At 56.7% G+C, this 24,830-nt stretch overlaps 2 protein-coding genes and 1 long non-coding RNA gene across 5 annotated transcripts; 1 reads left to right on the top strand and 2 right to left on the bottom strand.

Annotated features, from left to right (window-relative positions):
* Positions 1-572: 572 nt before the first annotated feature.
* Positions 573-9,847, bottom strand: CDK5RAP3 (CDK5 regulatory subunit associated protein 3). 2 transcript variants are annotated; one of them, XM_036340687.1, is made up of 14 exons: positions 9,707-9,847; positions 9,442-9,487; positions 6,993-7,124; positions 6,608-6,708; positions 6,241-6,289; positions 5,363-5,541; positions 5,035-5,171; positions 4,678-4,822; positions 3,981-4,082; positions 3,494-3,572; positions 2,996-3,084; positions 1,494-1,699; positions 981-1,152; positions 573-899 (listed from the first exon to the last, which is right to left on the bottom strand). In XM_036340687.1, the coding sequence occupies exons 1-14, from the start codon at positions 9,710-9,712 to the stop codon at positions 834-836; spliced, it is 1,509 nt and encodes a 502-aa protein (XP_036196580.1). In that variant the 5' UTR covers positions 9,713-9,847; the 3' UTR covers positions 573-833. The 2 variants fall into 2 exon arrangements, with proteins under 2 accessions (XP_036196580.1, XP_036196581.1); XM_036340688.1 differs by lacking the exons at positions 9,442-9,487; positions 9,707-9,847 and adding an exon at positions 6,785-6,844 and having other exon boundaries at positions 6,993-7,125.
* A 3,092-nt stretch (positions 9,848-12,939) lies between these two features.
* Positions 12,940-19,634, bottom strand: LOC118671822. Its single transcript, XR_004972882.1, has 3 exons — positions 19,098-19,634; positions 15,426-16,588; positions 12,940-13,239 (listed from the first exon to the last, which is right to left on the bottom strand). It is a non-coding gene; the product is annotated as an uncharacterized LOC118671822 (long non-coding RNA).
* On the top strand, positions 18,672-24,535 carry PRR15L (proline rich 15 like). Of its 2 annotated transcripts, none has more exons than XM_036340689.1 (2): positions 18,672-19,124; positions 23,342-24,535. In XM_036340689.1, exon 2 carries the CDS (start codon positions 23,369-23,371, stop codon positions 23,669-23,671), a length of 303 nt encoding a protein of 100 aa, XP_036196582.1. In that variant the 5' UTR covers positions 18,672-19,124; positions 23,342-23,368; the 3' UTR covers positions 23,672-24,535. The 2 variants fall into 2 exon arrangements, with proteins under 2 accessions (XP_036196582.1, XP_036196583.1); XM_036340690.1 differs by lacking the exon at positions 18,672-19,124 and adding an exon at positions 21,148-21,381.
* The last annotated feature ends 295 nt before the right edge of the window (positions 24,536-24,830 follow it).

Raw genomic sequence — 24,830 nt, 5'->3', positions numbered from 1 at the left:
CCATGAATCAACTGCTCTGCTATGAAATTAAAATCGAATTGCCGGCCATCCCCAGCCCCTACCCTTCCTGGGAAACAGAGATGGGTAGGTGGCTTGGGAGACGGGTGCTGTCTTGGGGTGGGCTCTGCCCAATCAGAGAGCAGGCAGTTACGGGTAGGAAGTGAACCGGCAGCTAGTGAAGGTGACAACTCCTGTCTCCACCTTGTTCATCAGACCTTCCTCCCCAAACCGCATTTCCCCTCTGCCGGGGGGTAAGCTGTGACTAAAAGGGAAAGACAGCTTTGCTGGCTCCAGCCAGGCTGCCACCTGACTGCTTCTCCTGGGCTCTGGCCTGAGTGGGGCAGGCTGGGCCTGGCTCAGAAAAAGGGGCCCCTGACTCAGGAACCCAGAGCCCCTTGCTGAGCCATCTGCAGATGCTAATCTGGGCCCTCCCTGTCACCCAGAGGACAGGTCCCTCACCTCGGCCTGCACAGGGACAGCTGGTGGCCTGGGGAGCCCACGGGGATCACAAACCCCATGCAAACAGGTGTGCAGTCTCAGCTCCAGGCCCAGAGAAGCAGAAACGGTCAGGATAAAGCCAGTCTCTTCCTCTTTTATTAAGTCCGACTGGTTAACAAGGAGACGCTGGGGTTTCAGGCTGACAGGCCACAGGGCCCATAAGACAGCTCCTTGCAGAGATACAGTGAGTGCAAAGGTCACCATCTGGGTGACACTCCCGCATGTGGCCTTCCACCCTCCAGAGCCTGGTCTCTCGCTGGGAAAGGCCCGCAACATCAGCCCTGGCGTCCCACCTCCGTCCTGAGGCTGAGGAGACAAGCAGGACGGGGCGGGTGTCACAGAGAGGTTCCCATCAGGTTCACAGGGCGCCCGTTGTACCTCTTGGAAATGTCAGCTTCAATCTGAAAGACAGCGGTGCCGAGTGGGCCTCGATCTGCGGAAACGGGGGTCCCGCCCTGGTAGGTTCCCCTTTCCTGTCTTACCAGCTTCTGCAGCTCCTTGGTCTTCTCCAGCAGCAGGTCCAGCTTGGGCTCCAGAGCGGCCTGCTCCTGCAGTGCCTCCTGCTGCTTCTGCACCATCAGTTCTTTCTTCAAAGCCAGCAGCTGGGACTGCTTCAGCTTTTGCTGGAGGAACTCGGTGACTCTGTCCACATACCTGCAGGGCGATCAGGGCAGTGGGGTAGCAGAGCAGCCGGAGCATCCGTTCAACTAACAGATGCAGCTCAGGAAACCACACCCCGAATCGGCCCCATCCTCCCACCTTTCTGTAAAGACTACCTCCTGGCTGCCCTGTCCTCCGGGTTCTGGCTGCATACAGCACATTACCCCACCTTGCCCCACAGAGAATCTAGGTCCCCGATTGGGATGGCCCAGCTATGGGAGGCAGGCACGAGGTCTAAGGGGTCATGGAGAAGAATACAAGGGGTCAGGACTCTTCAAGATGGAGGAGTCCTGCTCCGATCCCGGAACAGCCCCATGTCAAGGGGAAAGCCAGACCTTGGTGAGGCCAGGATCATAAACAGGTGCTGCATTCGGAGACTGGTGAGCCGGCCAATCAGGTCCTGCAGCACTGACACCAGGGTTTCCATCTTCGCTTTGGTCTGGCCCTGCAGGATGGCTGGAGCCAGCTGGAACTGGCTCACAGACAGGATGTCGGCCTCCTCGCTCATCTCCACGGCTCTCTGGGACAGGAAGATCTCGAGCTGAGGACGAAGAGGATTTGGTTCAAACCAAGAAGAGAACGCTGAGGCTAAGCCCCCAGCCTGCCCCAAGTGAAGGGTGAGATGTGAGGGTGAGGCTCTGGGTGCGGAGGGGTTCCTTCCTCTGAATACTTTTGTTGCTAGAAACGCACCAACTATAACGGCAGGGCTTGGGGCAGCCTCTGCTTCACTCTGCCATCACCCATTTCTATCTCAGGCCCTTCTAGCCTGGACCCCTGCTTCCTCCTCGCTGGGGATCAGATAACTGAGAACGCAGAGATTCAAAGGGTTCTCTCGGCCCCGGTGAAGGTATTTTCTCTCCGTGGAAGGAATGAGACTCAGGGAGAGGGATCCCTGGGATAAGGAAGGGCTAGGAAGACTCTGAGAGGCAGCCACAGATCTTGTCCCTCTTATTCAACCATGGAAGCTTGATCACTTCTGTCCTCCTCTGCCCTGGAGGCTAGGAGGGTCCTCTCTGGATAGAAAGAGGATGAATCTGTTGAGGACAATAATCTTCATGAAGCCTCCCCAGCCAGCAGGGCACTGGGAGGGAACAGACCCAGATTAACAAGGGCAGCCCCCAGCACCCCAGTCCCACAAGAAGGACCGAGAACACCGGCTCCTTACTCTGGGCTGCTCGTGCCTTAGCCACAGGGATAGTATTGACACAAGTGAGATCATGTGGCTCCAAACCTCCTACAGCATCTCAGTCACTCGTAGTAAAAGCCAAAGTCCCGAAGCTTCACCTCTCTGATCGCCTTCACTTGCCCACTCCCGGCTCTGCCAGGCCGGCCTCCCTGCATCAGATACGCAGGGCCGGCGCCCCTCTCAGGGCCTTGGCAATCGCGCCCTCTGCCTGGAGAGCTTTTCGGCCAGGCTTCGCCCTCTCCCTGCCCCTGCAGGTCCTGGCTTACTGGTCACCTTCACCACGAGGCCTTCCCTGGTCGGCCGACATGAAGCCCAGCAGCCCTCCAGCACTCCTTTCCTCCGTGGCACTGACGTTAACACCTAACACACTGCATCTCTTACTTTATTCATCTTGTTTCCTGTCTGCATTCCCCACTGGAACATAAGCCCCAGGTCAGGACTTGGACTGTTTTATTCCCTGCTCCCTCTCTGGCGCCTCAGGCAGTGCCAGGGGCTGAGAAAGTGCAGGGTAAACCCTTGCCGAGTGGATGGGGCCTCCTAGTCTGAGATGTCTCTGGTGTCCCTCACAGGAACAGGTGGGCCCAGGTCAGGGGTCTGGAGCAAGCCCTCCAATGCGGCGCCCCCCACCCCCCTCGCAGAGGATGAAGGTACCTCCATGAGCTCGTCGATGAACTGGTTCCGGGTCTCAGGGTATTCAAGGAGTGTCAGGGCATCCGAGCCCCTAGCAACACCTTCCGGAGCTGCCAGGAGGAGACAGAAGTGATGAGGGAGCTGAGGACGGGAGGAGACCTCCCCCAAGTGAGACGCTCTGGTGGGTTAATATGGACATGGACTCACTGAACTAAAGCCACTTCCTGTTCCAACCCCAGGGGGAAAGGTCACCCATTCCCACGTCTCAGCCGGAGACAGGCACTACTGCCAGCCCTAGCCTGTGAGGACCACAGCTGGTCTGAGTGAGGCCAGCCCTCTGGGCACAGGGGAAGTCTCGGCCTGCACTGCCCTCTAGTGGCTCAGTCGCTGCTACAGCCTCTCAGCGGGTGGGGAGGGTCAGTTCAGACGCAGAACCCATCAGCACTCCTGGGGCCCCTCGCCCACATTCCTCTCCAAACCCGCGCGGGTGCGGGCTGCTGGCAGGGGCCGTGCACTCACCCTCAGTTCCAGCCTCCACCACTGTGATCTGCAAAGCGGCAGCATCGTCTCCCCAGTCTATCCCATCACCCCCAGCTTCCTGGGTGGAAAGCAAAGAGCCCCAGGAATGTTGGCAGAATTTTCCCAGCAAAGTGAGCCAGAATCAACCCAAGCCCTCCCTAAGTCAACAACCGCACATTTCAGCTGCAGGAAGGACACGCAGGCCTGTGGTCGGTGGCAAAGACGCCAGTGTGGGGCCGTGTACGTTGCCACCCTCACCCCTGCTCTGGAGAGTTACCACCTGCTGACAGCCCCACCCCTTGCCCCGAACACCAGGAGAGGCCCAGACTCTGACATGTCACTTTGGAAGCTGTCTCCCCTGGACCACACCTGGTCTGAGAGCCATGAGCTTCCAATGATGCCTTTAAAGGCACAGACAAGACTTTTCTTCTCGCTGAAGCAGTAATCACAGAAAGTCCTCAGAGACGGACCAAGAGGGCATCCTCACCTTTGAATCCGATTCCAGGGAGATGCCCCAGTCAATGCCAGCAGGCTGGGCAGGGTCAGTCCCTTCAGAGGCCACCTCCACCCCAAAGTCGCCCCAGTCAATCTAGAAGAAAGGAAGTGTTAGCTCGGAGGGTGGGGATGGTAAGGGGCCTGCCTTCCCACGGCCTCGGCCGCCTCAGTAGGATGTGCTCGTCCACTGTTTAAATGCAGTGGCCTCCAAGCTCCCCAAGCAGAGCCCATCTCGGAGAGCTGACGGGACTGAAGGGTTCCTAGCTCAAAGCCAAGCAGATTGCTGAGGCTCCCGGCCCTCTTCTATACTCTGACCGCAAGAAGGCCAGAGGCTCAGAGGTTGAGCATCGACCTATGAACCAGGAGGTCACAGTTCAATTCCTGATCAGGGCACATGCCCAATTGTGGGCTCAATCCCTGGTGGGGGGTGTGCAGGAGGCAGTTGATCAATGATGCTCTCATCAATGATATTTCTATCTCCCTTTCCCTTCTTCTCTGAAATCAATAAAAAAGAAAAAAAATTTTAAAAAGGCGGCCGGAAAAATAGGGGAGTAGGGCCCCTGGGCCCTTCCACCTATAGTCTCTCACACAAATCCCTTTCTTCCTCTGGGACTCTGAATTCAGGCTGTGAGATTTGGGCTGTGTGTGTTGGGGGGTCGGGGGAGCAGCTCTCCCTCAGCCTGTCTTACCGCGTCTTCTTCCACCTGCTCGGGCGGCTCCTCGAGGTGCGGCCGCTCCACCACGGAGGGCTCTGTCCCCGTCCTCCACTCGTACACCGTGGAGTTCCCCCGCTTCTGCACAAATCGCAGCATCGGCAGCACCTGCTCCTCGGGGCTGCAACAGGGACATAACTGACCCTCCTGCTGCCCACTCACGAAGCCAACAGTGGGCTTTGGCCTGGGCCATAAGGTCAGATGGGCAAAGCCCCCATGGGTTCCAGTGCGTAAAATGAAACTCAAGTGTCATGTGGGTAAAACACAAGTGGAGAAGAGAGAACAGCCAGGGGAATGGGCACACTGCCCCCTGCTACAGAGCAGCCCCGGTACCTTTCACACACGAACCCCACGCAGGCCTGGTACAGGTCGATGGCTTCCCCCAGGGACCGAGCCCGCGCCCCGATCTCGGCCAGTTGACTTGGTAGCTCCTTCACCAGGGCCAGCAGCTCTCTCCGGACATTGTCTCCCTAGAGGGGATGGGAGAAGGGGGCTAAGGCAGGGTGCCGGGAAGTGGGGTCCAGCAGATGAAAGAAAACGTGCGCAGAGCAGACAGGAGAGAAGCTGGCCCCCGAAGGGCACAGCAGGCTGGGGGGAGCCTTTCTCAGATGCAGAGCTGTGGGCCCAGCAGGCAGACTGAGGCCCGGTGCCCTCCGCTCACCGTGATGCCGTACTGCTTGCACGAGTGGTAGAACTGCTCCCGCATCTCGGCAGCCCCGCCCTGGCCCTCCTCCTCCTTGCGGCTATATTCTTGCTGCAGCTGCTGGCACTTGGCGATCTGCTTCTTCAGCGAGGGGATCTCATAGGTGACGTTCCGAACGAGGAGGCTAGAGAGTTCCACTGAGAAGGGCCCAGGAAATTCGCCTCAGACACCCGCACCATCAGGCAAGCACGCCCGGGACACGCACACATGGACCCTCGTTTGGTGGGGAAGAGCGTGGGGTGGCTTCCCAGCTCCTCCCTTTTCTCGCTGTAGCACCTAAGACAGCCATTTAACGTCTCTAACCCAATCCTCATCTGAATCACAAGGTCGACAATATTTGCCGTGAGGACTAAAGAGGGAATCCACATAAAACACCAAGCCTAATGGCTTGTATTTAGGTATTTAGTAGGTGCTTGGTAAATATTAGCTATTATCATTATTATTATTTATACTATTAGAAAACACACCCAAACTACAATCAGCCCTTCAGTTACTCTCTCAGGAACTTGATATGGCCCCAAGGATAATCCATGCATCCTCTGCCTACTATAGAATGGGGGTGCGGAGGGAATGGGGTTCCACACTCACCTTACGAGAGTTCAGTGGTAGAGAACTCACACACACCTGAGGGGTCAGGCCTGGCATTTACCTATTACCTGCCTGTCCTCCTGCTCCTCCCAACACTGAGGAATGTATCTTCCCACCTTGCAAACATCTACAGCCCAACCTCTCCCCGACACGGTCTGTGTCTCCTAGAAGCTCAGTGTCTCGGGACTATGGGAGTGGGCTTCCCCAGTGGTGCCCTGGACACCAGGAGGCCAGACTGGACCGCCTACCTAGGTAGCTGTTGTCCTTCTCATACAGGGCCACGATCTCCTGCCAATCCTGCGGGAGAACGGAAACAGGAAGTGAGCCAGGACTGAACTCAGCAGTCACGTCTCAGCGCTAGCCCGGAGCAGGGCACGCTCTCCCAGCCTTCCCGTCACACCAAACACACATTCCTTGTCCCCCTCTGAGCGCTGGCTGGACCACCCACTTGATTTTAAGAGTGTGGCGCCAACGAGCAATCCCCAAAGGAGCTACTTCTGGCATAAGCTCTGGGGTCGGAGAGAAAGTTCAGGAAGCGTTCCATGTAGGTGTCTCCACCGGATCCTCCGAGAGACCCAGAGCTCTGATCCCATTAGCACCCTCGCCCACACTTGCCTTCATTCGCTGAGAAGAGTACCGGCCAAAAATGTTTTTTGTGGAAGCTTCAGTGCCTTTGAGAAGGTCCACGATTCTTAGGCAGTGGAAGTAGTGAATGTCTGGAAAGCAAGGGAGAGCAAAGACGTTGAGAATTCCAGTATCTCCCCCATCTACTCTGGCCGATAGCTGACTCACATGCCAGTGATTGAAGTAAGCACGGTTCTCCCATCATGCACAGCTCTCTCCTTCACCAGTCTGTGTAGAGAGAAACGGGCATCTACACCCCTGGACAAAACCTTTCTCTGGGGATCCGCTGTGGCTAAGCGACAGGGGAGCAGCCCAGCGGCTCTGTACCGCGCCCGGGGAAGCGAGGGCTCCGGCAAGGTGGCCCCAAGGCACTCACAGGACCCAGAGAGCAGCTGGGCAATCTCCTCGCTTTCCGGCATGTCCTGGATGGCGGCATTGATCTTCTCTCGGATGGTCAGCACCAGACTCTGCCATTTCAGGTTGCAGTGCCTTCTGTCCACCAGCCAGTCTACGTGAGAAACACCCAAATCACAGCGCTCCCTTCAGACGGTCACAATTCGGGCAGATGCGCTACGACAGGGGCTACGGGTTGTATTCACACTGGCTAAGGGCTGGGGGTCACGGGGAGATGGACATGAAGACAGGCCCAAAGGGATGCCTGGAAGCGCTAAACAGACGCTGGCAACCTGACTCCCGGAGCAGTTGGCTCCACACAAGGATAAAGAGAAACTTTAAACTAGTCCTGACATCAAAGCGCCACTTTGACCACTCTAAATTCTCCATAATATTTTTGCTTCCAGGGGTAATTATAACTTTCTTGACAGAGGATGATGTTCAACTTCCACTTCCTCAGGGCTGGGATTAACCACGACAATGGAAAACACAAGAGGGTTCTGCCAGGAGCCGGGTGAATGAGCAACTGCAAAGCCCCTAATACCGACAGCGCCCTCAAGGCTACCTCACACTGGTCTGTTCTTACTGGTGCAGCTCCGCCCTGCACACATGAATACGGTGTGACTGACCTCCTGGAAGCTGGGCCTGGATTTAAGTTGTTCACAGAGGGTCAGGGTGGCTGAGAGCCATGCATGTGTCGTCAGGAGGAGAGAGCTAAGAGCTGGGCTTTGTGGTTCAGGCGGTCCTGCCTTCTAATTACCAACTTCCTGGGGCAAGTCTCTCTGCCTCCGTGCCTCGGTTTCCCCACATGTAGAATGGGGATAATAAGATACTGAGCGATCAGGGGAAATGTAGGTACAGCACTGACCACTGTGCCTGGCACATGGCAAGGACTCCATAAATCCTACTGATCTTCACTTTTACAATATCAAGTGCCTGAAAACGCACCTGGCATAGCGCAGACCCTCCGCGAATGACTGAGGGTCTGCGCTATACCCTCACGGCCAAGGACAAGTTCATACACCGAGCGTGCACATGTGCCGAAGAGCTGGGACAGACCCGAAGTGAGGCCAAGGAAGTGGCCACTGCACAGGACCGACTAACCGGCCCACAGCGGGAAACCCAGAACCGGCCCTGGTTAATAAATCGGTCCGGCACGGAGCCCCACAGGGGTTCTCATTCTACTCCCTCTGCTGTGCTCCTTTAAAATGTCCAGAAAGAAAACTTCTGTGGATGTCCCAGAACCAGAAGCAAAGGGATGAGGTAGTCAAGCAGACAGCTTAACAAACGATACGGCATCAAATCAATCAATCCAGTAAGCATTTAAAAATGTGCAATGTGCAATGCCCTGCAGGGGTCAGAAGGAAGAGGTCCTTCCCTTGCCCTCAACTGGGGAGGGGGTCTGTGGATCAGATACAGACATCAGGGAGATGGCCCGGCCACTAACAGGTCTTTATTTCCAACTGGGTCTATGTCCCTCTTCTTCCTAAAGTCAAGGGAAGACGGAAGCTTCTAAAAAGAAAAGGGAGCCCCGGCCGGCGTGGCTCGGTGGGCGAACGTCAACCTATGAACCACGAGGTCGCTGTTCAATTCCCACCCGGGTTATGGGCTCGATTCCCAGTGTGGGGTGTGTAGGAGGCAACTGATCAATGATTCTCTCCCAGCACTGATGTTTCTATCTCTCTCTCTCCCTTCCTCTCTGAAATCAATCCTTTCCTATACAATAAAAGGGTAATATGCAAATCAACCAAAAGACCGGTTGCCATGATGTGCACTGACCACCAGGGGGCAGATGCTCAACACAGGAGCTGCCCCCTGCTGGTGGTCAGTGCACACCCACAGGGGGAGGCCGCTCAGCCACAAGCTGGGCTGACAGCAAGTCCAGTGGCCAGCCTCCTCTGAGGAGGCCTAAGCTGTCAGTTGGACATCCCCCAAGGGCTCCCCGACTGCAAAAGGGTGCAGGCCGGGCTGAGGGACAACCCCCCCACAGTGCACGAATGTCATGCACCAAGCCTCTAGTATGTATGTATGTATGTATGAATGAATAGATAGATAGATAGGAAGAAAAGGGAGTTTTCCCCAGCTTAATACAAAAAGCACAGACATTGGAGCCTGACATCAGTTCCCATTTCGGATCTGCCACTGTGTTGACTTTCAGGTAGGCCACGCCCCTCCCTGCGCCTGAGGGATGTGATTGGACAACACATGTTCCAGATGTTAAGTGGGAGACGCAGGTCAGGTACAGACTAGGCACGGTCCCTCCCGCTGCTGTTAGCCAGGCCGGTCGGGCCACAGGCCGGGGCACAGACCCGTGGGGACGGTCAGCGATTTAACAGGGGCCTCGGGGCGTCAGGGCTCCCAGCTGTTGGCGACAGGGGGGGAAGGGGCCGGGCTCCCCCGAAAGCGGGCTGCGCGGGGACGCCCCGTCCTACCGAGCAGCTTGCTGGTCTGGATGTCGATGGGCACGTGCTGATGGTCCTGGCGGGAAACACGGCAGACAGAGGGGTGTGAGCGCGGGGAGGGGGCGTGCCGCTCGCGCGCTCATTTCACGGGCACCCGCGGGGCCAGAACGAGGGGCGGGGGAGGGCTGCGCCCGCCCGAGAGGGTGGCCGAGGAAGCGGGTTAGGGACGGACGGGGGGAACCGAACCCAGGGGTCCCGGGAGAGCCCCCCGTTTCCTCGGCTCCTGTTCCCCCACCTGCATCCTTCCTCCACTTCAGCTTCCGGCCGACGACCCAGCACGCCCCGCCTACCACCAACCCAGCGCCCGGGCGGCAGCGCTTCAGTTTAGGCCCAAACCGGCCTCCTTCGCCACGTCGCCGCTTTCCTCGGAGCCAATCGGGACGCTCGCTCCACCCCTGGCCGCAAGCCCCACCCACCGCCGGGCTCCGAATGGCTGAGCCGAGGAGGGGCGGGAGAACAGGAGCCAGCCAATGGGAGGTGCGAGGCGGGCTCAGGGCCGGGGAGGGGCGGGGCGCCAGAAAGAGCTGCAGCGGCGGCACGATCGCGGCAGGCGGCGCCCGAGAGCTGGTCGCAGCCACGTGGAACCCTCTGAGCACAGATTAACACGTCTACAGGCGGGATCCTAGCGCCGCCTTGGCGAACCGGAAGCCTTCAGACTTGCCTTCGCCCCGTCTTGCCTCGTTTCACTGTTTCTCGTAGTTTGTAACTGTCTTCTAGCACTTGTCACACGTTGCCTTCCCATTCAGTTGATCTCATAGACGTGTGTTGAGCACCTGCTCCGGGCTCATTAGGACAGAGAAGGAGAGGAAAGAGGGCCAAGGGAGGCATCCCAAGCACAGCGCCTAAGTTGAGTCTTAAAGGAAGAGCTGCAGAAAAAGGGGTGATGTGTGGAGGGGTGTTCCGGGTGGAGGGGGTTGTACAGACAAAGCTTTGGAGGCAACAAACTGCAAGAGGGGTGCAGGAAACTGGCAATATAATTTGTGGGGTCCAGTGCAAACTGAAAATGCAGGGCCCTGGCTCTGGCCTGTGTGACTGGGTTGGGCATCCTCCCATGCAAGGAAAGGTTGCTGGTTCGATTCCCTGTCAGGCACATGCCCAGGTTGCAGGCTCGATCCCCAGTAGGAGGCTTGCAGGAGGCAGCTGATCAATGTTAGGCTCTCACATCTCTCTCTCTCTCTCTCTCTCCCCCCCCCTCTCCCTTCCTCTCTCTCTAAAACTCAATTTTTTAAAATACATATTTTTTAAAGTGTAGGGCCCTTGCTAAAAAATAGGAAGAATTTCAAGAGGGCCCTGCATAGGTCTCACACTCATGAAGCTGGTCCTACAGGCAGGCCAGCCTCTGTGCAGGAAAAGGCATGGATTGGCCAGAGAAGAGACTGTAAAGGTCAAATGGTCATATCATGGGGCGTCTCATTAAAGCACTTGGGTCCTGGCTGGTATGACCTGTGGTTAGAGCATCGGCCCCTCTCACCTAAGGGTTACGGGTTCAATTCCCAGTCAGGGGCACATCCCTGGGTTGTAGGTTCATCCCCAGCCCCTATCAGGGCGTGTGTGGGAGTCAACCAATCGATGCGTCTCCCTCACATCGATGTTTCTCTCTCTCTCTCTCTCCCTCCCTCCCCTCCACTCGTTCTAAAAATCAATGGAAAAAATATTTTCAGGTGAGGATAAAAAAAAAAGAAGAAGAACTTGGACTTCACCCCTGCATAGAGGAACCATTGGAGGGTTTTAAGGGTTTGAGGCAGGGAGGGACCTCTACAGATTGGCTGCAAGGAGGATGGGTTCATGGGGCATAAGAATGGGGACATGGGAGGTAAGACTGTCAGGAGATTATTACGCAGAAGTTCGGGCCTGACCTGGGAGAGAGGCATGAGGAGCAGCGGAAAGACTGGATTTCAGAATGTTTTGGAGGAAAATAAGCAGGACCTGGCAATTGGTTGGCTGTGTGTTGGGGGCGGGGGGACTGCACAGATGACACCTAAATGGAGGAGCCACACCTGAGGCAGGGATGAGGATCCTGAGCTGGGGGGAAGAGGGTGTTTCAGCCTTGGACTTGTGGGCTGGTGGTGCTGGGAGACCCCTGCGGGGAGGGTGCAGGAGGCACTGGGGTCCACAGCTCTAGCGTTCAGAGGAGCCATGGGGCTGGGGGCCAGCTCCGGAGAGCCAGGGGCTGAGCTGTGGTCCTGGTGGTCCCTGAAGCTGAGGGAGGGTGTGAGCTTCGGCAAGAAGTGGTAGAGCAGGGAGAGAAGGTGGGCGAGAACAGATCCCTGGCGTCTCACGGGGGGGAGGGGGGGGGCATTGGGCGCCCCCTCCTTCCGGGTTGCTGGCTCCTCCAGGAGGCTCTGCCTGCTCCTCTCTAAGTGGCCCCCTCCTCCCCTCCCCCCGCCTGGCACTCGGGGCTCAGTAAATTTTTTATTAAACTGTGTGTGTGATACAACAGCCAGAGGATCTAGATTCCTGCCCAGTGAGATCTTGGGCCATTTCCATAGCCTCTCTGCCAGCCACAGAGATAGCGGCCTATCTCGGGGTATTTCTGTTTATACGCTTAAATAAATAAACATTCTAGATGTATCTGACTTTACCGTTTACAACACGCTTTAATAAAGCTCATGCTTTGTAAACTGTGTGTGTGTGTGTGTGTGTGTGTGTGTGTGAGAGAGTGTGTGAATGTGAGTGTGTGTGTGTGTGAGAGTGTGTGTGTAACTGTGTGTGTATGTGAGTGTGCGTGAGTGTGTGTGTGTGTGAGAGTGTGTGTGAGAGTGTGTGCGCATGCGTGTGTGTGTGTGTGAGCCTGTGTGTGAACCTGTGTGTGTGTGTGAGTGTGAGTGTGTGTGAGAGTGTGTGAATGTGAGTGTGTGTGTGTGTGAGTGCATGTGTGTGAGTGTGTGTATGTGTGAGAGTGTGTGTGTAACTGTGTGTGTGTGAGTGCGTGAGTGTGTGTGTGTGAGAGTGTGTGTGCATGCGTGTGTGTGTGTGTGAGCCTGTGTGTGAGCCTGTGTGTGAGTGTGAGTGTGAGTGTGTGTGAGTGTGTGTGAGCCTGTGTGTGTGAGTGTGAGTGTGTGTGAGTGTGAGTGTGTGTGAGTGCGTGTGTGAGTGCGTGAGTGTGTGCATGTGTGTGAGCCTGTGTGTGTGAGTGTGAGTGTGTGTGAGTGTGAGTGTGTGTGAGTGTGAGTGTGTGTGAGTGTGAGTGTGTGTGAGTGTGTGTGCACAACGTTAATCATTAGTATAGCGTGAGTTGAAAGACTTTCCTGAAAATGGCTCCTGGGCAGCACTGAGGGCCTCTTCAGGGCTCTCATGGGAATTTGGCTCCCATCTCAGAGTCCTGACTCAGGCTCTAGGAATTGCTGGGGCTCCCCCATGATTAAACAAACACTTACTGGGCTGCAACCGTGTGTCCCTGGCTCCCTGGGATATCCCAGGAAGCATGTCCTCCCACCCCCACCCCACCCCCCACCCAGATGCATCTCTCCTGCTCGAATCAACAGGCGGGGCAGAGCAGGGAGGGGTGAGTCTGCAAGGCCCAGCCCTGGTGACTTGGTGGCGATAGACCACTGGCACTCACCCCACCCTCAGCTCCCGGTGACTCATGTACCTCAGCCGCTGACCTCTGGGTGGGAGGCTGCCCAGAGAGCACGGAGTGTGGGCTGCGGACAGCATTCTGCCCTGTCCCTCCTTTTCCAAGGCCACGGAGAGCCTCAGGGCCCGTGGGCAGAGGAGCACATGGGTGGCCTGGCATCCGGGCATCGAGGGCCTTGGGGTTCCCAGCACCTGGAAAGTGGCAGAGAGAGGGGTGGGATGCTGACCGTGGATCCCCCACTTCTCTGCTGATTTAGCAGGTGGGAGGCTGTCTGGGGGAGAGAAGCCCCTGGGGGGAGGGGGCAGGACATAGGGAGCTCATGCCACCGCCCCCCCTTGGACAGAGCAGATGCCCTCAGGGTGCTCCTTGTGCAGGCTGCCTTCCATCCTTTGTTGTTGTTATTGTTGTTGTCATGTCAACGTCATCACAGTCAGTTTGCTTGTTCAGTGATAACCATGTGCCCCGGGCCAGTGTAGATCTCCGTGTTTGACAAGCCTTATCTAACTGGATCCAACAACCTTGTAACGTGGGCACTACCACCGGTCAGACTTTAAAGGCGAGGGAGCCATGCTTAGATACGTAACTTGCCGAGATCATACCGGTGGTGGGGCTGGGAGTCCACCCCAGGCCTGTCTGGCTCCCCCACCTGCATCCTCGTTCCCCAGCAGCCCTGCCTGTCCCCTCCCGCAGCTCAGCCACCCCGGCCCCCGTCTCTTCCCCCCTCCTCCTCGGCCTGACTCCCACTTCCTGCCGACCCTGCCCCTTTCCCAAGTTCTTCCTTACCACACCCCGTCCTGGGCGAGGACGCCCACTGCTTATCTTTCTGCAATAGCCCTAAAAAAGGAGGCTTGCCCTTGACATTCAAGCAATCCATGTTTTAATTGGCCCTCTGTTTATTACTTTATGGTCCGTGTCTTCTGAGTGTTTGCTCACAGCCACGCTGCCTGTGTGTGTGTGTGTGTGTGTGTGCCTGCATGTGGTCTGCCTGCCGGGCTGGAAGCCCTGGAAACTCAGCAGCTTCAGGGGGGCCCTTGCTGTTTGCAGTATGATCTCTGTGCGGTGTTTTCCAGTGTCCATCTCCCCAGCTAGTCTGAGGGCACCTGTGGGCAGGAGGAGCCTTCTTCACCCCTGTGACCCAGCCCCCGGCCTAACACCTGACATTGACTGTGAGGGGCCTCGCGGTGGGTGTAAAGGAAGGACTAGGAGAAGGTGCAGCATGTGCACGGAGACAGTTAGTGATGCGTGGGGACCAGGATCAGTTGGTCTGGGGGTGGAGTGTGTGTTCCCCAGCCTGTCCCTCCTCCCTCTCTCTACAGCTCAGGACTTGTAGTCCAGCCCCCTGAACCGCTTGGAACCAAAGGGAGGAAATGGAGGTGAAGACATCAGGGCTGGTTGGCTTCCCGAGTTAAGCACAGGCCACTGACTTAACTCATCAGCTGGGTCGCGCTCTGGGGCCGCCGGCTGCACCCTAAACCCTGGCCAGCCGTGCCCTCCCACCCCTTCATCTTTGTTGGACTTCTAGGGGAGAATGCGTCACTGGGTGGCCTTGTGAGTCGGGTCTGAGGCATCATTTCCTAAGGGTGCCACTGCATGTCGTTATCTCACTCCCTTCACGGCGGGTGGAGGGAGGGAAAACCAAACCCACGGCCCAGCCTCCTGTCCCATGTACGTCAGTGTCGGGACCTTCACACGGAAACATAGTCCCCGCCCTCCAACAGCGTGACAGCATGATGCGTGCAGGGCTAACCCCCACGACAGCACTCCTGGCGCCCAGCACTGTGCTCATGTGTCACAGGTCATGAACCAACCGAGGTCAGAGGTGTGTGCGGGAGCTCAGGGAGCAGAGAGGAGGAGCGGCCAGCTCAACCTGGGGGTACAGGCACGGGGTGGGGACAGGAAACCGCCAGGGCGGCTCAGGGAGGAGAAGCCCTGGGGGTGAGACTTGCAGGGTGGGAAGGGACTGCGGCTGAGTGGAGAGCAGAAAGGAGAGGAACCGCATGGGTGAGGCGCAGGAAAGAGAGACGAGGCTGCTCCAGAAGATGCTGATCACGGGGCCTGGGATGTTTGTGGGAGAGCGGAAAGCTATTTGGTGGAAGAGACTGGCCAGGGGAGACCATGCAGAACCCTCAGGCCCATGGCGAAGGGTTGGAATTTACGCCTGCAGACCGGGGTTCACAGCCAGTGGGCAGCAGGCCCCTGTAGCCTTGTGCCAAGGGTCCAGGAACCCATAGACGCATTTATAGGATTCCAGTCGGTGCACACGAGAAGGACAGCAGTCAGATGGGGAGGGGGAGCTTTTCTACCCCGAGAAAGGGTCCTTTCAGAGAACAGGAAACCCACGTGGCCAGCACATGTCTGACAAGATGCTCAGCTTTACCAGAAATGGGGTTTGTGGTTCGCCGGGGCTGCTGGAGCAAATGATCACAAAATGGGTGCCTCGGAACATCAGAAATGTATGTTTTCACGCTTCTGCAGGCCAGGAGTCTGAAAGCAAGGTGTCAGTGCAGTGGCTGGCTCCCGGGGAGACTCTGTTCCATGCCTCCGAGGGCAATGGGAACATGGCAGTGGGAATGCAGGTTGGCGCACCGCTGAGAGGATCCACCCCGGGTGGATCCACCATCAGGGTTGAGTCCACACAGGCCCTGGCCAGTATTCTCAGTGGTTAGAGCGTCGGCCCCCACACCGAAGGGTCATGGGTTCGATTCCCGGTCAAGGTGGCAGGTTCCATCCTGCAACAAAAAGGACCACAGAAACAGGGCTCCGAGCCCCGGCAGGCCATCGAGGTCCTTGGAACTAACTCCCTTCGTGTATTTTACTTGCTGTTCTCAACAAGGACACATTTCCCAGAACATGCACTTTGCATGCTTGTTTGTGGAATATCACCCTTGAGCCTAGTTTCAGAAAGGGCATTGAAAGGTAAGGCATTGTATCAAGCAATGAGGCAGCCTGCGTGTGGGCGATCTGTTAAAGGGATATTCACAGTCTACAGCCTGATCTCAAACTCCCCTCCCAACTCTGCTCCTCCCCAAAATAGATCCCCCAAAGGCCAGGGTTTGGGCCTGACTTCCCGGGCTGGGCTCTCGCAGGAGGGTGGGTTGGGGAGCTGGTCCTGGTGGCACGCTCCGAAGGGCAGGCCACCGGTGGGCCCCCACTGAAGCCAGGGCACTGCGGCTCTCCCTGGGGCGCCTTCTCCAGCGTGAGGCTGAGAGGACAGGACTCTGCCCCCGTGTGTCCCAGAAACCAGAGAGGCCTGGGTTTGGGGGGTGGGGGGCGGGGATGAGTGCCTTCACAGAGCCTCTTCCTGTGAAGATGGAAATGGCTCCGGCCCTGGTTAGAGTCCCCCAGGCCAGTGCCCATCCCTCCATCCTTCCAGTCTCTTCCCAACACCCGAGCTGGGATGACTTCTTAGCCTCTTCTGGTGTCGTCTGGACTGGACATCCACGCTCAAATAGACCAAGTTTTCAGAGAAAGTGTCAGATTTGGAAAGTTGTGGGCATCTTCCTGGGACATCAGTGTCCTCTTTCCACGAGAGCAAGGGACCTTGCAAAATAATATGTTCAATTCACACAAACCCTGGGAGACAATGTGACAAGCCTGCTGCCGCTGAAACAAGAAGTGAAATAAACCGGTTTCACCCAGCTGGGTGGCTCAGTAGTAGAGCATGAACCCATGAACCAGGTCACCGATTCCCTGGATTATAGACTCGTTCCCCAGTAGGGGGCGTGCAGGAGGCAGCCGATGGATGTTTATCTCTCATTGATGTTTCTCTCTCTCTCCTTCTCCCTTCCTCTCTCTGAAATAAACAAAAAACATATTTAAAGCCCTGGCCGGTTTGGCTCGATGGATAGAGCGTCAGCCTGCGAACCAAAAGGTCCCAGGTTCAACTCCGGTCAAGGGCACATGCCCGGGTTGTAGGCTCAATCCCCAGTGGGGGGCGTGCAGGAGGCAGCCAATCAATTATTCTCTCTCATCATTCATATTTCTATCTCTCCCTCTCCCTTCCTCTCTGAAATCAATAAAAATATATTTTAAAAAGCATATTAAAGAAAAAGAAAGAAACCAGTTTTCTCTCACACTTACCTGTCCAAGGGAGGGAGGCACAAAGGCAACGGGCCACATTAAGGATTTCTCATTAAGAATGTTTCTGCTTCTCATTTCGGTTGTACAATCAACCATCGTATACATCACGTTAAATAGGAGCCTTTTAACAAACTTTCGGAAAAAGACGCTTCTTGGTGAGGTAGGAGGCAAACAGTTAATTTGGGTCTTGAGGGATGAACAGGAGTTTGTGTTGGGTTACACAGGGGGTGGTGGGGCCATTCCTGGCCTAGAGCACAGCCTGCGTTCCTAACCTCACCCACCCGGGCAGCCTCTGCACCCCGGAGGGGAGGCCGAGAAAGGGCCTCGTGTGCACATTCGGGGACGTTGGGAGAGGAGGCTGCAGGAATCCCATCCTCGAGGACCAGGCCAGGCGGGTGTCCTGTGGCCCCTGGGGAGCCTTTGAGGACTGTCCCCCTGAGGTTTAGGGACAGCTGTTCAGGATGGAGGGGACGAATTCACAAGGTCGCAAGAAACTGAAGGAAGTAGAAGCCAGTTGGCGACAGTGGGGCAGGTTTGAGAGTTGGTTAGGATTGAAGTGTAGGGTGGGGGGCGGGCCAAGGGAAGGGACAATTGTGTGTCTTTTCTCTACCCAGTGCCCCCCTCGGAGCCTGGCACGTTCACACTCAGCCCATGGAGGAAGGGAGCCGGCCGTGGACTGAGCATCTCGGCTGGGCAGCACTGGGACAGGGAGCTGCGGGACACTCACCGTGCAGCGGGGAGGCAGACGGCAAACACCAAGGGCCCTCCTGAGGGGGCCACAGAGGACCTTCCCCCAGGCGCGCCATATGTAAGAGCAGCCCGGCTGATTTGCAAGCGAGCTGTGGCTGTAGACCACTGCGGGGACCAGTGAGGACGTCACCCCTGTGCACACTCTGCCTTCTCGCCTTTTCCTCTCTCCCTGAGAGCTGGCCCCAGGTTTTGCGCGCTTTGGAACACCCAGCGAGGTCCACCCGAGGGACAGCTGGCTGCTTGGGGGAAGCTGAGGGAAGTGGTACCTGGGGTGGGAGCCATCACGGTTCTCTCCGGGAGTCTGATGAAAGTATGGTGCTGTCGCAGGAACATAACCGCCCTTTCCCGCACACACGGGCTTTCACGGCCCCCAGAGCCCACCCCTAAGCAAGGGAGGCGGCAGGAGATCTGCGGCTGTGGTGGGTCTGGAGGCCCCGGGCCCCCTTCCCACTCCAGCGCTGGGAGACTTTGAGGAGGGCCTTAGGGCATGGGAGCCGCAGCGGCCCACCCAGGGCCGGCCTGTGGGGCCCGGAACCCGGGGCGGAGCGGACAGCCTGGGAACCGGTCTGCCAACCAGTTTAACCAGGGACTGGTTTCGACTCTGGAGTTCAAAGGAGCTGGGTGCACCCTTGTCCTCCTCAGCCAGGGGGAGCAGCGGCCCTTAACCCTTTCCCGGTTGTGCCCGGGGCAAGGTCCAGGCTTTGTTGTGGCCGGAAAGGGGTCTGAACCTCCTCGGGGCATGAACTGGGCGGGGGTTGGGGGGGGTCGGGGGTGGGGGGTGGCCTTGCCTACAGGCGGCCAGCAACCAGGCGCTGGAGAAGGGGGAGACGGAGCAGAGCGGCTCCCCATCTCCCCGGACCCCAGGCTTCCCTGGGGATTTCCTCCTCCTGGCCAGGCGGTCCCTGCAGGACCCTGGGTGGGTGCCGGGCCCGGGGATTGGGTTTCTGGGGTAATGAATATTCATCAGGCCGAGCAGGCCTCTGCTTCTGTTTACTTAGCCGGGAGGGGCTGGGTTTCAGGTTCACCTTGACTCCTGCAGGCACAGTGAGCAGGTACCCCACTCCCGCACCTGTTTCTCCGGCACCTGCCGCACAGCTGCTCCTACCAGCTCCCCTGGCCCGGCCGTGCCTGGCACAGCACCCTGGCGGCTCCCCCGGCTCCCCCAGGCTCCCCTCCGGGCGGCGCCGGCGCTCAGCCCCTTGTCTAGGGAGGGGCTCACCTCCAGCTGCGGCAGCCAGGATCACAGGTACAGGCCGAGGGTGGGCGGCAGGAAACCAAGGTGCAGCCAGGGCCCCGTTCTGCCTCCGTGGCTGACAAGTCCAGCTGCGAGGGAGAGCCTGGCATGCGGGCTCCCACCTTCCTGGGTGAGCAGGCAGAATTCGGGGCTCATCCCGTTGGCTTCTTGGAGTCACTCCAGGCCTCCAGCCTGGAACTCCTGGGGGGAGAGTTTCTCTCCAGAGCTGTTCTCTGTTAACTCTTGTGGAGCTGGAGCCCACCAGCGCCTACCCCCAGCCTGGAGGGTACTTCTGGCTGTCTGAACCTCCTCCTGTTCCTGTCTAGGGTCTCCCAGACTTATCCAGGGTGGAGAAGTCCCACAGGGCCCCCCAGAAAGCTGAGGGCTGGGGCTCTGGGTTTTGTCTTACAAGGCAGACGCCGACTTGCTCCCTCCAGCCCCCTCCACCCCTCCACCTTGCCCCAGTCAATGGTTAACTTGGTTCAGCTGAGAAGGGGCTCGACCTCGCCTGGGCAAACTCAGCTGGGGCGGTGGGGCCTACCCGGGTGCCCACATGCGGGCCACGGTGTAGCTGTTATAGGCAAGGGGCGGTGGGCTGTCCCGTGAGGCTGGGCTCCCCAGCTGTGCAAACAGCGTAGGGGTAGTGGCCTCCTCAGGGGCAGATTTCTATCATCCCATGGACTGTAGGGCCCCAGGGCAAGGGCTCAGCCCTCTGCTTGGCCCATGAAGACTGCAGACCATGCTCAAAATCCCAATTCACTCCCCACCCCCAGCCCTGCGACCCTCACTGATTAGGCGTAGGTGTGTGGCTGTAGGTATCTTGTTCTTGGCTACTTTGGGGAGCTGGGAAGTTTGGGTAACACTTTCTTTCTTTTTTTTCTTTTTTAAGCAAGTCAGACTTTACACTCTCTTGGGGTAACTCACTGTTTACCAGACAGAGTCTTATAGCTAGCTGGGTTATTCTGCAAAACAAAGACCTAACTTAGCTATTCTGCAAATTCAGACTTCCACAGGTCAGGCTTGCTTAAAGGGGCACACACCTGCTTGCTTGTGCTCGCGTACCCTAAGCAGGGGGACAGCGAGGCCTGGCAAACAGTCTGCTAGAGAGACCAGAGTTTAAGCCAGGAGACACGGGCACCGAGGTGCCATGGTGGAGGCCGCAGGGCAGGGTCCAAGGGCCATTCCCGACTCTGGTTTTCTGACCAGTTTCTTGTGATCTGTCCCTCCCTGTGGAGCAGTGGTTCTCAACCTGTGGGTCGCGACCCCTCTGGCGGTCGAACGACCCTTTCACAGGGGTCGCCTAAGACCATCCTGCATATCAGATATTTACATGACGCTTCATAACAGTAGCAACATTACAGTTAGGAAGTAGCAACGAAAATAATGTTATGGTTGGGTCACAACATGAGGAGCTGTATTGAGAGGGCCAGAAGGTTGAGAACCACTGCTGTAGAGGCTAACTTGAAATACCCATTAAAGCGGGTCTGTTTTAACTGGCACATAAAAAAGCCACTTCCTCTAGGCGAGGCAGTCTGGTTATTGCTGTTGGTTCGGGAGTTGGATCCTCCACTCCCCACGTTCCTTGGCAGCCCTGGTGGGGCCATGGGACTTGCCCCAGACCAGGTGGCAGCTCCGGCACCCACAGGCCGAGCAAGGGCGCAAGCGTCCTGTCCCTCCTTCCCTGCCCTTCTCGCAGCTCCTTCCAGACACCCATCCTGGAACACCGAGATCTGAGCAAGGCTGTGCTAGGCCCAGGTGGGGCAAGCTGCCAAAGCAAACCTCCCGGGCTGTCCCCTGGGTGCCCTCGCCTCCCCTGGGTGCCCGAAAGGTATTTATCTGGCCACTCTCCCCCCTCCCTCACTTTCTAAACGGGAGCTGCACCAGGTCTACCCGGGTCTCTTGCTGCATGAGCCGAGCAGAGGGACAGAGGTGGCAATACGGAATCTGCTTTCTGGACAAAGCCCTGGAAGGAATCGGTTGGGCGCGTGCTCTGGGCAGGGGGATGGGCATGTGGGGGGACAGGGGACAACAGCCAGGGAGCCAATGGAAGTGGACGAAGGCACTCAGCTCACTCCCAGCCTGGGCCAGCATCCTGCCTTCGTGTTTTCTGAATTGGATGTGTTCCTCCTCTAACAGAACACACTCCGTGCTCATGTGGAAGATCTGGAAATGAGAAAAGTGGAGGGGAGAAAGCGTCCCGTATTCCTTCTGCATAAAGAAAACCACTGCTAGCCATTTGTCATACTTCTTTCTGGTCTTTTTAGAAAAGGTAGTTAAGACCATCAGTTTTCATTTTTATTTTTTAAAATATATTTTTATTGATTTCAGAGATGAAAGGAGGGAGGGAAGGGGAGAGAGAGAGAAACATCAATGATGAGAGAGAATCATTGATCGACTGCCTCCTGCATGCCCCACGCTGGCGATCAAGCCCGCAACCCGGGCATATGCCCTGACCGGGAATTGAACCGTGATCTCCTGGTTCATAGGTTGAAGCTCAACCACTGAGCCACACTGGCCGGGCAAGACCATCAGTTTTTTGAAAGAGGTGACACATTTGCCTGTGCCCGGGCTGACTGACCGTCTAGCTTTCTGGTGTGTGGTGGCTGCTGCCCCTCCTCCCCAGGACCTTTCACAGCCACACTCAGGAGTCCTGAGGCCAGACTACCAGCCTCTCCTGAAACAGAGATGCCTTGACTGATCTTAATCCCTCTGGTCTACATGCCCACCTGTCAGTGATGTGCAGGCATCTCCCAAAATTTCCACTAGCTCAGACGCACCTTTGTGGCGGTCGGTAAATGGTGGGGTCTCATCCCGGGCACAAGGCTTATCAGTGGAGAAGCCTGGACTTTAGCCCCACAGCCCATCTCTTTTGGGATTCCCATGGAGAGTCCAACCCATGAAAACCCTATGTCACATGTACCTCTTGGCCCCACCGAACCTCCTTCCAAATTTCCAGCTCCCCTTCAAACTCCTGCCCTTGTGGAAGCTGGGTGGGAAAGGGGGCCATCCCTCAACCATTATCACCATTGTCATAAGTTGTATTTTGCAAAGCAAGTCTCTCTCTGTGGGCGGAGCTGAATATGAGGGCTGGGAGGGACGGATGAGGCCACTGAGGCCCAGAGGAGTCGCTTGCCAGGGGTCACGCACCTGGAACAGTCGCAGCGCTTCCCACTCCCAGCCTGAGGTTCCTCTCCCTGCTCATCACCAGTGGGAAGTCCAAATTACTCTAAACATCACACGTCCTGTTGAAATTTGAATGAATGGATTTATTAATTAATGAATTCCAAGCAAAATGCCCAGGGTGTTTCTGTCTGTCTGATACCAGGTGACCATCTGCCCAAAGGGTGTCCAAGGCCTGGATGCTGTGTGACTTGTGCAAGCTGTTCACCTTCCTGCAGTCCCAAGGGGCCTGGCAGCTCGATGCCGCCTGGCGATGGCCTGTGTTTTCCCCACTGTCACCTCCCCTGGGCTCAGATGGCTTTCCTGTCCATGTGTGTTCGGCTACCTCTTCCCCAGACCCTCTCTCTTCTCTCCAAATGCATTGCATCACTTACCTGAATCTTGGGGTCACTCGGCCCCACCTTTCATTCCTTTAGGCCTGGGCCATTAAAAATAGCCTGTGGTGCCGGCTGCAGTAGTCATGTGGCTGAGCATTGCCCTGTGCATCAAAAGTTGCCCATTCGATTCTTGGTCAGGAAGAATACCTGGGTTGTGGGTTCCATCCCTGGTTGAGACATGTACGAAAGGCAACTGATTGAAGTTTCTCTCTCTCTCTCTCTCTCTCTCTCTCTCTCTCTCTCTCTCTCTCTCTCTCATGTCCTCAGGTGAGGATTAAAAAATAATAGCCCTAACTGGTTTAGCTCAGTGGATAGAAGTGGATAGAGCATCAGCCCACGGACTAAAGGGTCCTGGGTCCTATTTTGGTGAAGGGCACGTACCTTGATTGCAGACTCATTCCAGGCCCTGGTCGGGGCATGTGCGGGAGGCGACCAATTGATGTGTCTCTCTCACTTTGATGTTTCTCTCTCTCTCTTCCCTTCCCTTCCACTCTTTCTAAAAACCAACAGAAAAATATCCTTGGATGAGGATGAACAATAATGAAAATAAATAACAAACAATAAAATAAATAAATAATAGATCAATAAAATAGCCAGTGGTTAGGAGTCTAGAGGGGGCTGCTCTAAGGCACCCCCGCCTTCTCCCCACTGACCCCTTCCTCTCTCCTGCAGAAGCCCACCCTCGGCTCAGGGAGCACCATGACCGAAGTTGGTTGGTGGAAGCTGACCTTCCTCCGGAAGAAGAAGTCCGCCCCCAAGGTGCTGTACGAGATCCCTGACACCTATGCCCAAGCGGAGGGCAGCGCAGAGTCCCCGGGGCCTGAGGGCGGGGATCCCAACAGTGACTTTAACACCCGCCTGGAGAAGATCGTGGACAAGAACACAAAGGGCAAGCACGTCAAGGTCTCCAACTCCGGCCGCTTCAAGGAGAAGAAGAAAGTGCGAGCCACACTGGCGGAGAACCCCAACCTCTTCGATGACAGGGAGGGCAAAGGACAGTGAAGGGGGCCGAGGAGGGTGCTACCCAGCATCTCCCTGCCTGCTCCCTGCTGTCAGCTGGATCTGAGCTAGGAGCTTGCCACGCAGGCCTCTTTGGCCGCAGCTGAAGCCCTGGGGGCAGTTGATGCCTGCTGGCAGGCAATGTCTGGTTTTAGGTTTGTATTTATGTGCCCGGCTTTCTGGGAAGTGTGGGAGATCCCAGGGTCCTCCCACCGTCCCCCACCACATATAAAGGCACTTCGGTTCAAGGATGACAAGTGCCACCCAGGGTGTCAGCCCTCCCTGAAGCCATGTCAGGGCGGGCAGGGAGGCGGACAAGGAATACAGAGAGTGCCTGATTGACTTCACTTCCTCCCAGGGCATGGGGTCAAGGGTGAGTTTGACTTGCTGCTCCCTCTACTGTCTCTACCCGTGACTGTTCCCTGGACCAATCCTGAGAGTGCATTTTCCAGCAGACATGTGATGGGGGATGGTTTCCAGGAGCCAGAGGTGGGCTGGACTTGAGCTCACCTCCTAACACAAGTGGGAAACTTCCGGGAACTTTGCCCCCAGATGTGCAAGGGGAGGAGGACCCTGGCACTCCCTGGAGGTGGCCAGGTTAAGGACCCCATGGGTCCAGGTTAGGGGAGGGGGTGGGGAAGCTCTGGTAGGACCTAACCGCAGCCAGTTATTCCCCACGGTATTAAAGATGGATCAGCCCCAGAGATGAGTCCTAGAGCCTTGAATTTTGTTTAAGAAAATAACTATAGGTTTCTCTCTTTGTTTTTTTTTTTAAAAAATACATTTTATTGATTTTTTACAGAGAGGAAGGGAGAGGGATAGAGAGTTAGAAACATCGATGAGAGAGAAACATCGATCAGCTGCCTCCTGCACATCTCCCACTGGGGATGTGCCCGCAACCCAGATACATGCCCTTGGCCAGAATCGAACCTGGGACCTTTCAGTCCGCAGGCCGACGCTCTATCCACCGAGCCAAACCGGTTTCGGCGGTTTCTCTCTGTAATAAACAATGCTGCAAAAGCGGAGCATCTGTTTATACGCTCGTCTTCCATTTATTGAGAGGACCGTGTTTATGCCTTTGTTTCCCTTCATGGAAGCGGAACCTGGTGCTCAAATCGTTCCTCCCACATTTCACAAAGGGTCCCAGGTGGCGGGATGCAGG

The sequence above is a fragment of the Myotis myotis genome, unplaced genomic scaffold (assembly GCF_014108235.1).
Source record: "Myotis myotis isolate mMyoMyo1 unplaced genomic scaffold, mMyoMyo1.p scaffold_m19_p_17, whole genome shotgun sequence".
Taxonomy (NCBI): domain Eukaryota; kingdom Metazoa; phylum Chordata; class Mammalia; order Chiroptera; family Vespertilionidae; genus Myotis; species Myotis myotis.
The sequence above is the reverse complement of the archived record's forward strand: the minus strand, read 5'-3'. Positions and strand labels throughout refer to the sequence as shown.

Bases quoted from the DNA above. Each gene is read 5' to 3' on its own strand.
- PRR15L (XM_036340689.1), top strand. From the start codon at position 23,369: ATGACCGAAGTTGGTTGGTGGAAGCTGACCTTCCTCCGGAAGAAGAAG.
- CDK5RAP3 (XM_036340687.1), bottom strand. The intron at 4,823-5,034 runs GTACCGGGGCTG...TCCCTGTTGCAG, and splicing joins GTGGGGTTCGTGTGTGAAAG to CCCCGAGGAGCAGGTGCTGC. The intron at 1,700-2,995 runs GTACCTTCATCC...CTTCGTCCTCAG, and splicing joins TCATCGACGAGCTCATGGAG to CTCGAGATCTTCCTGTCCCA.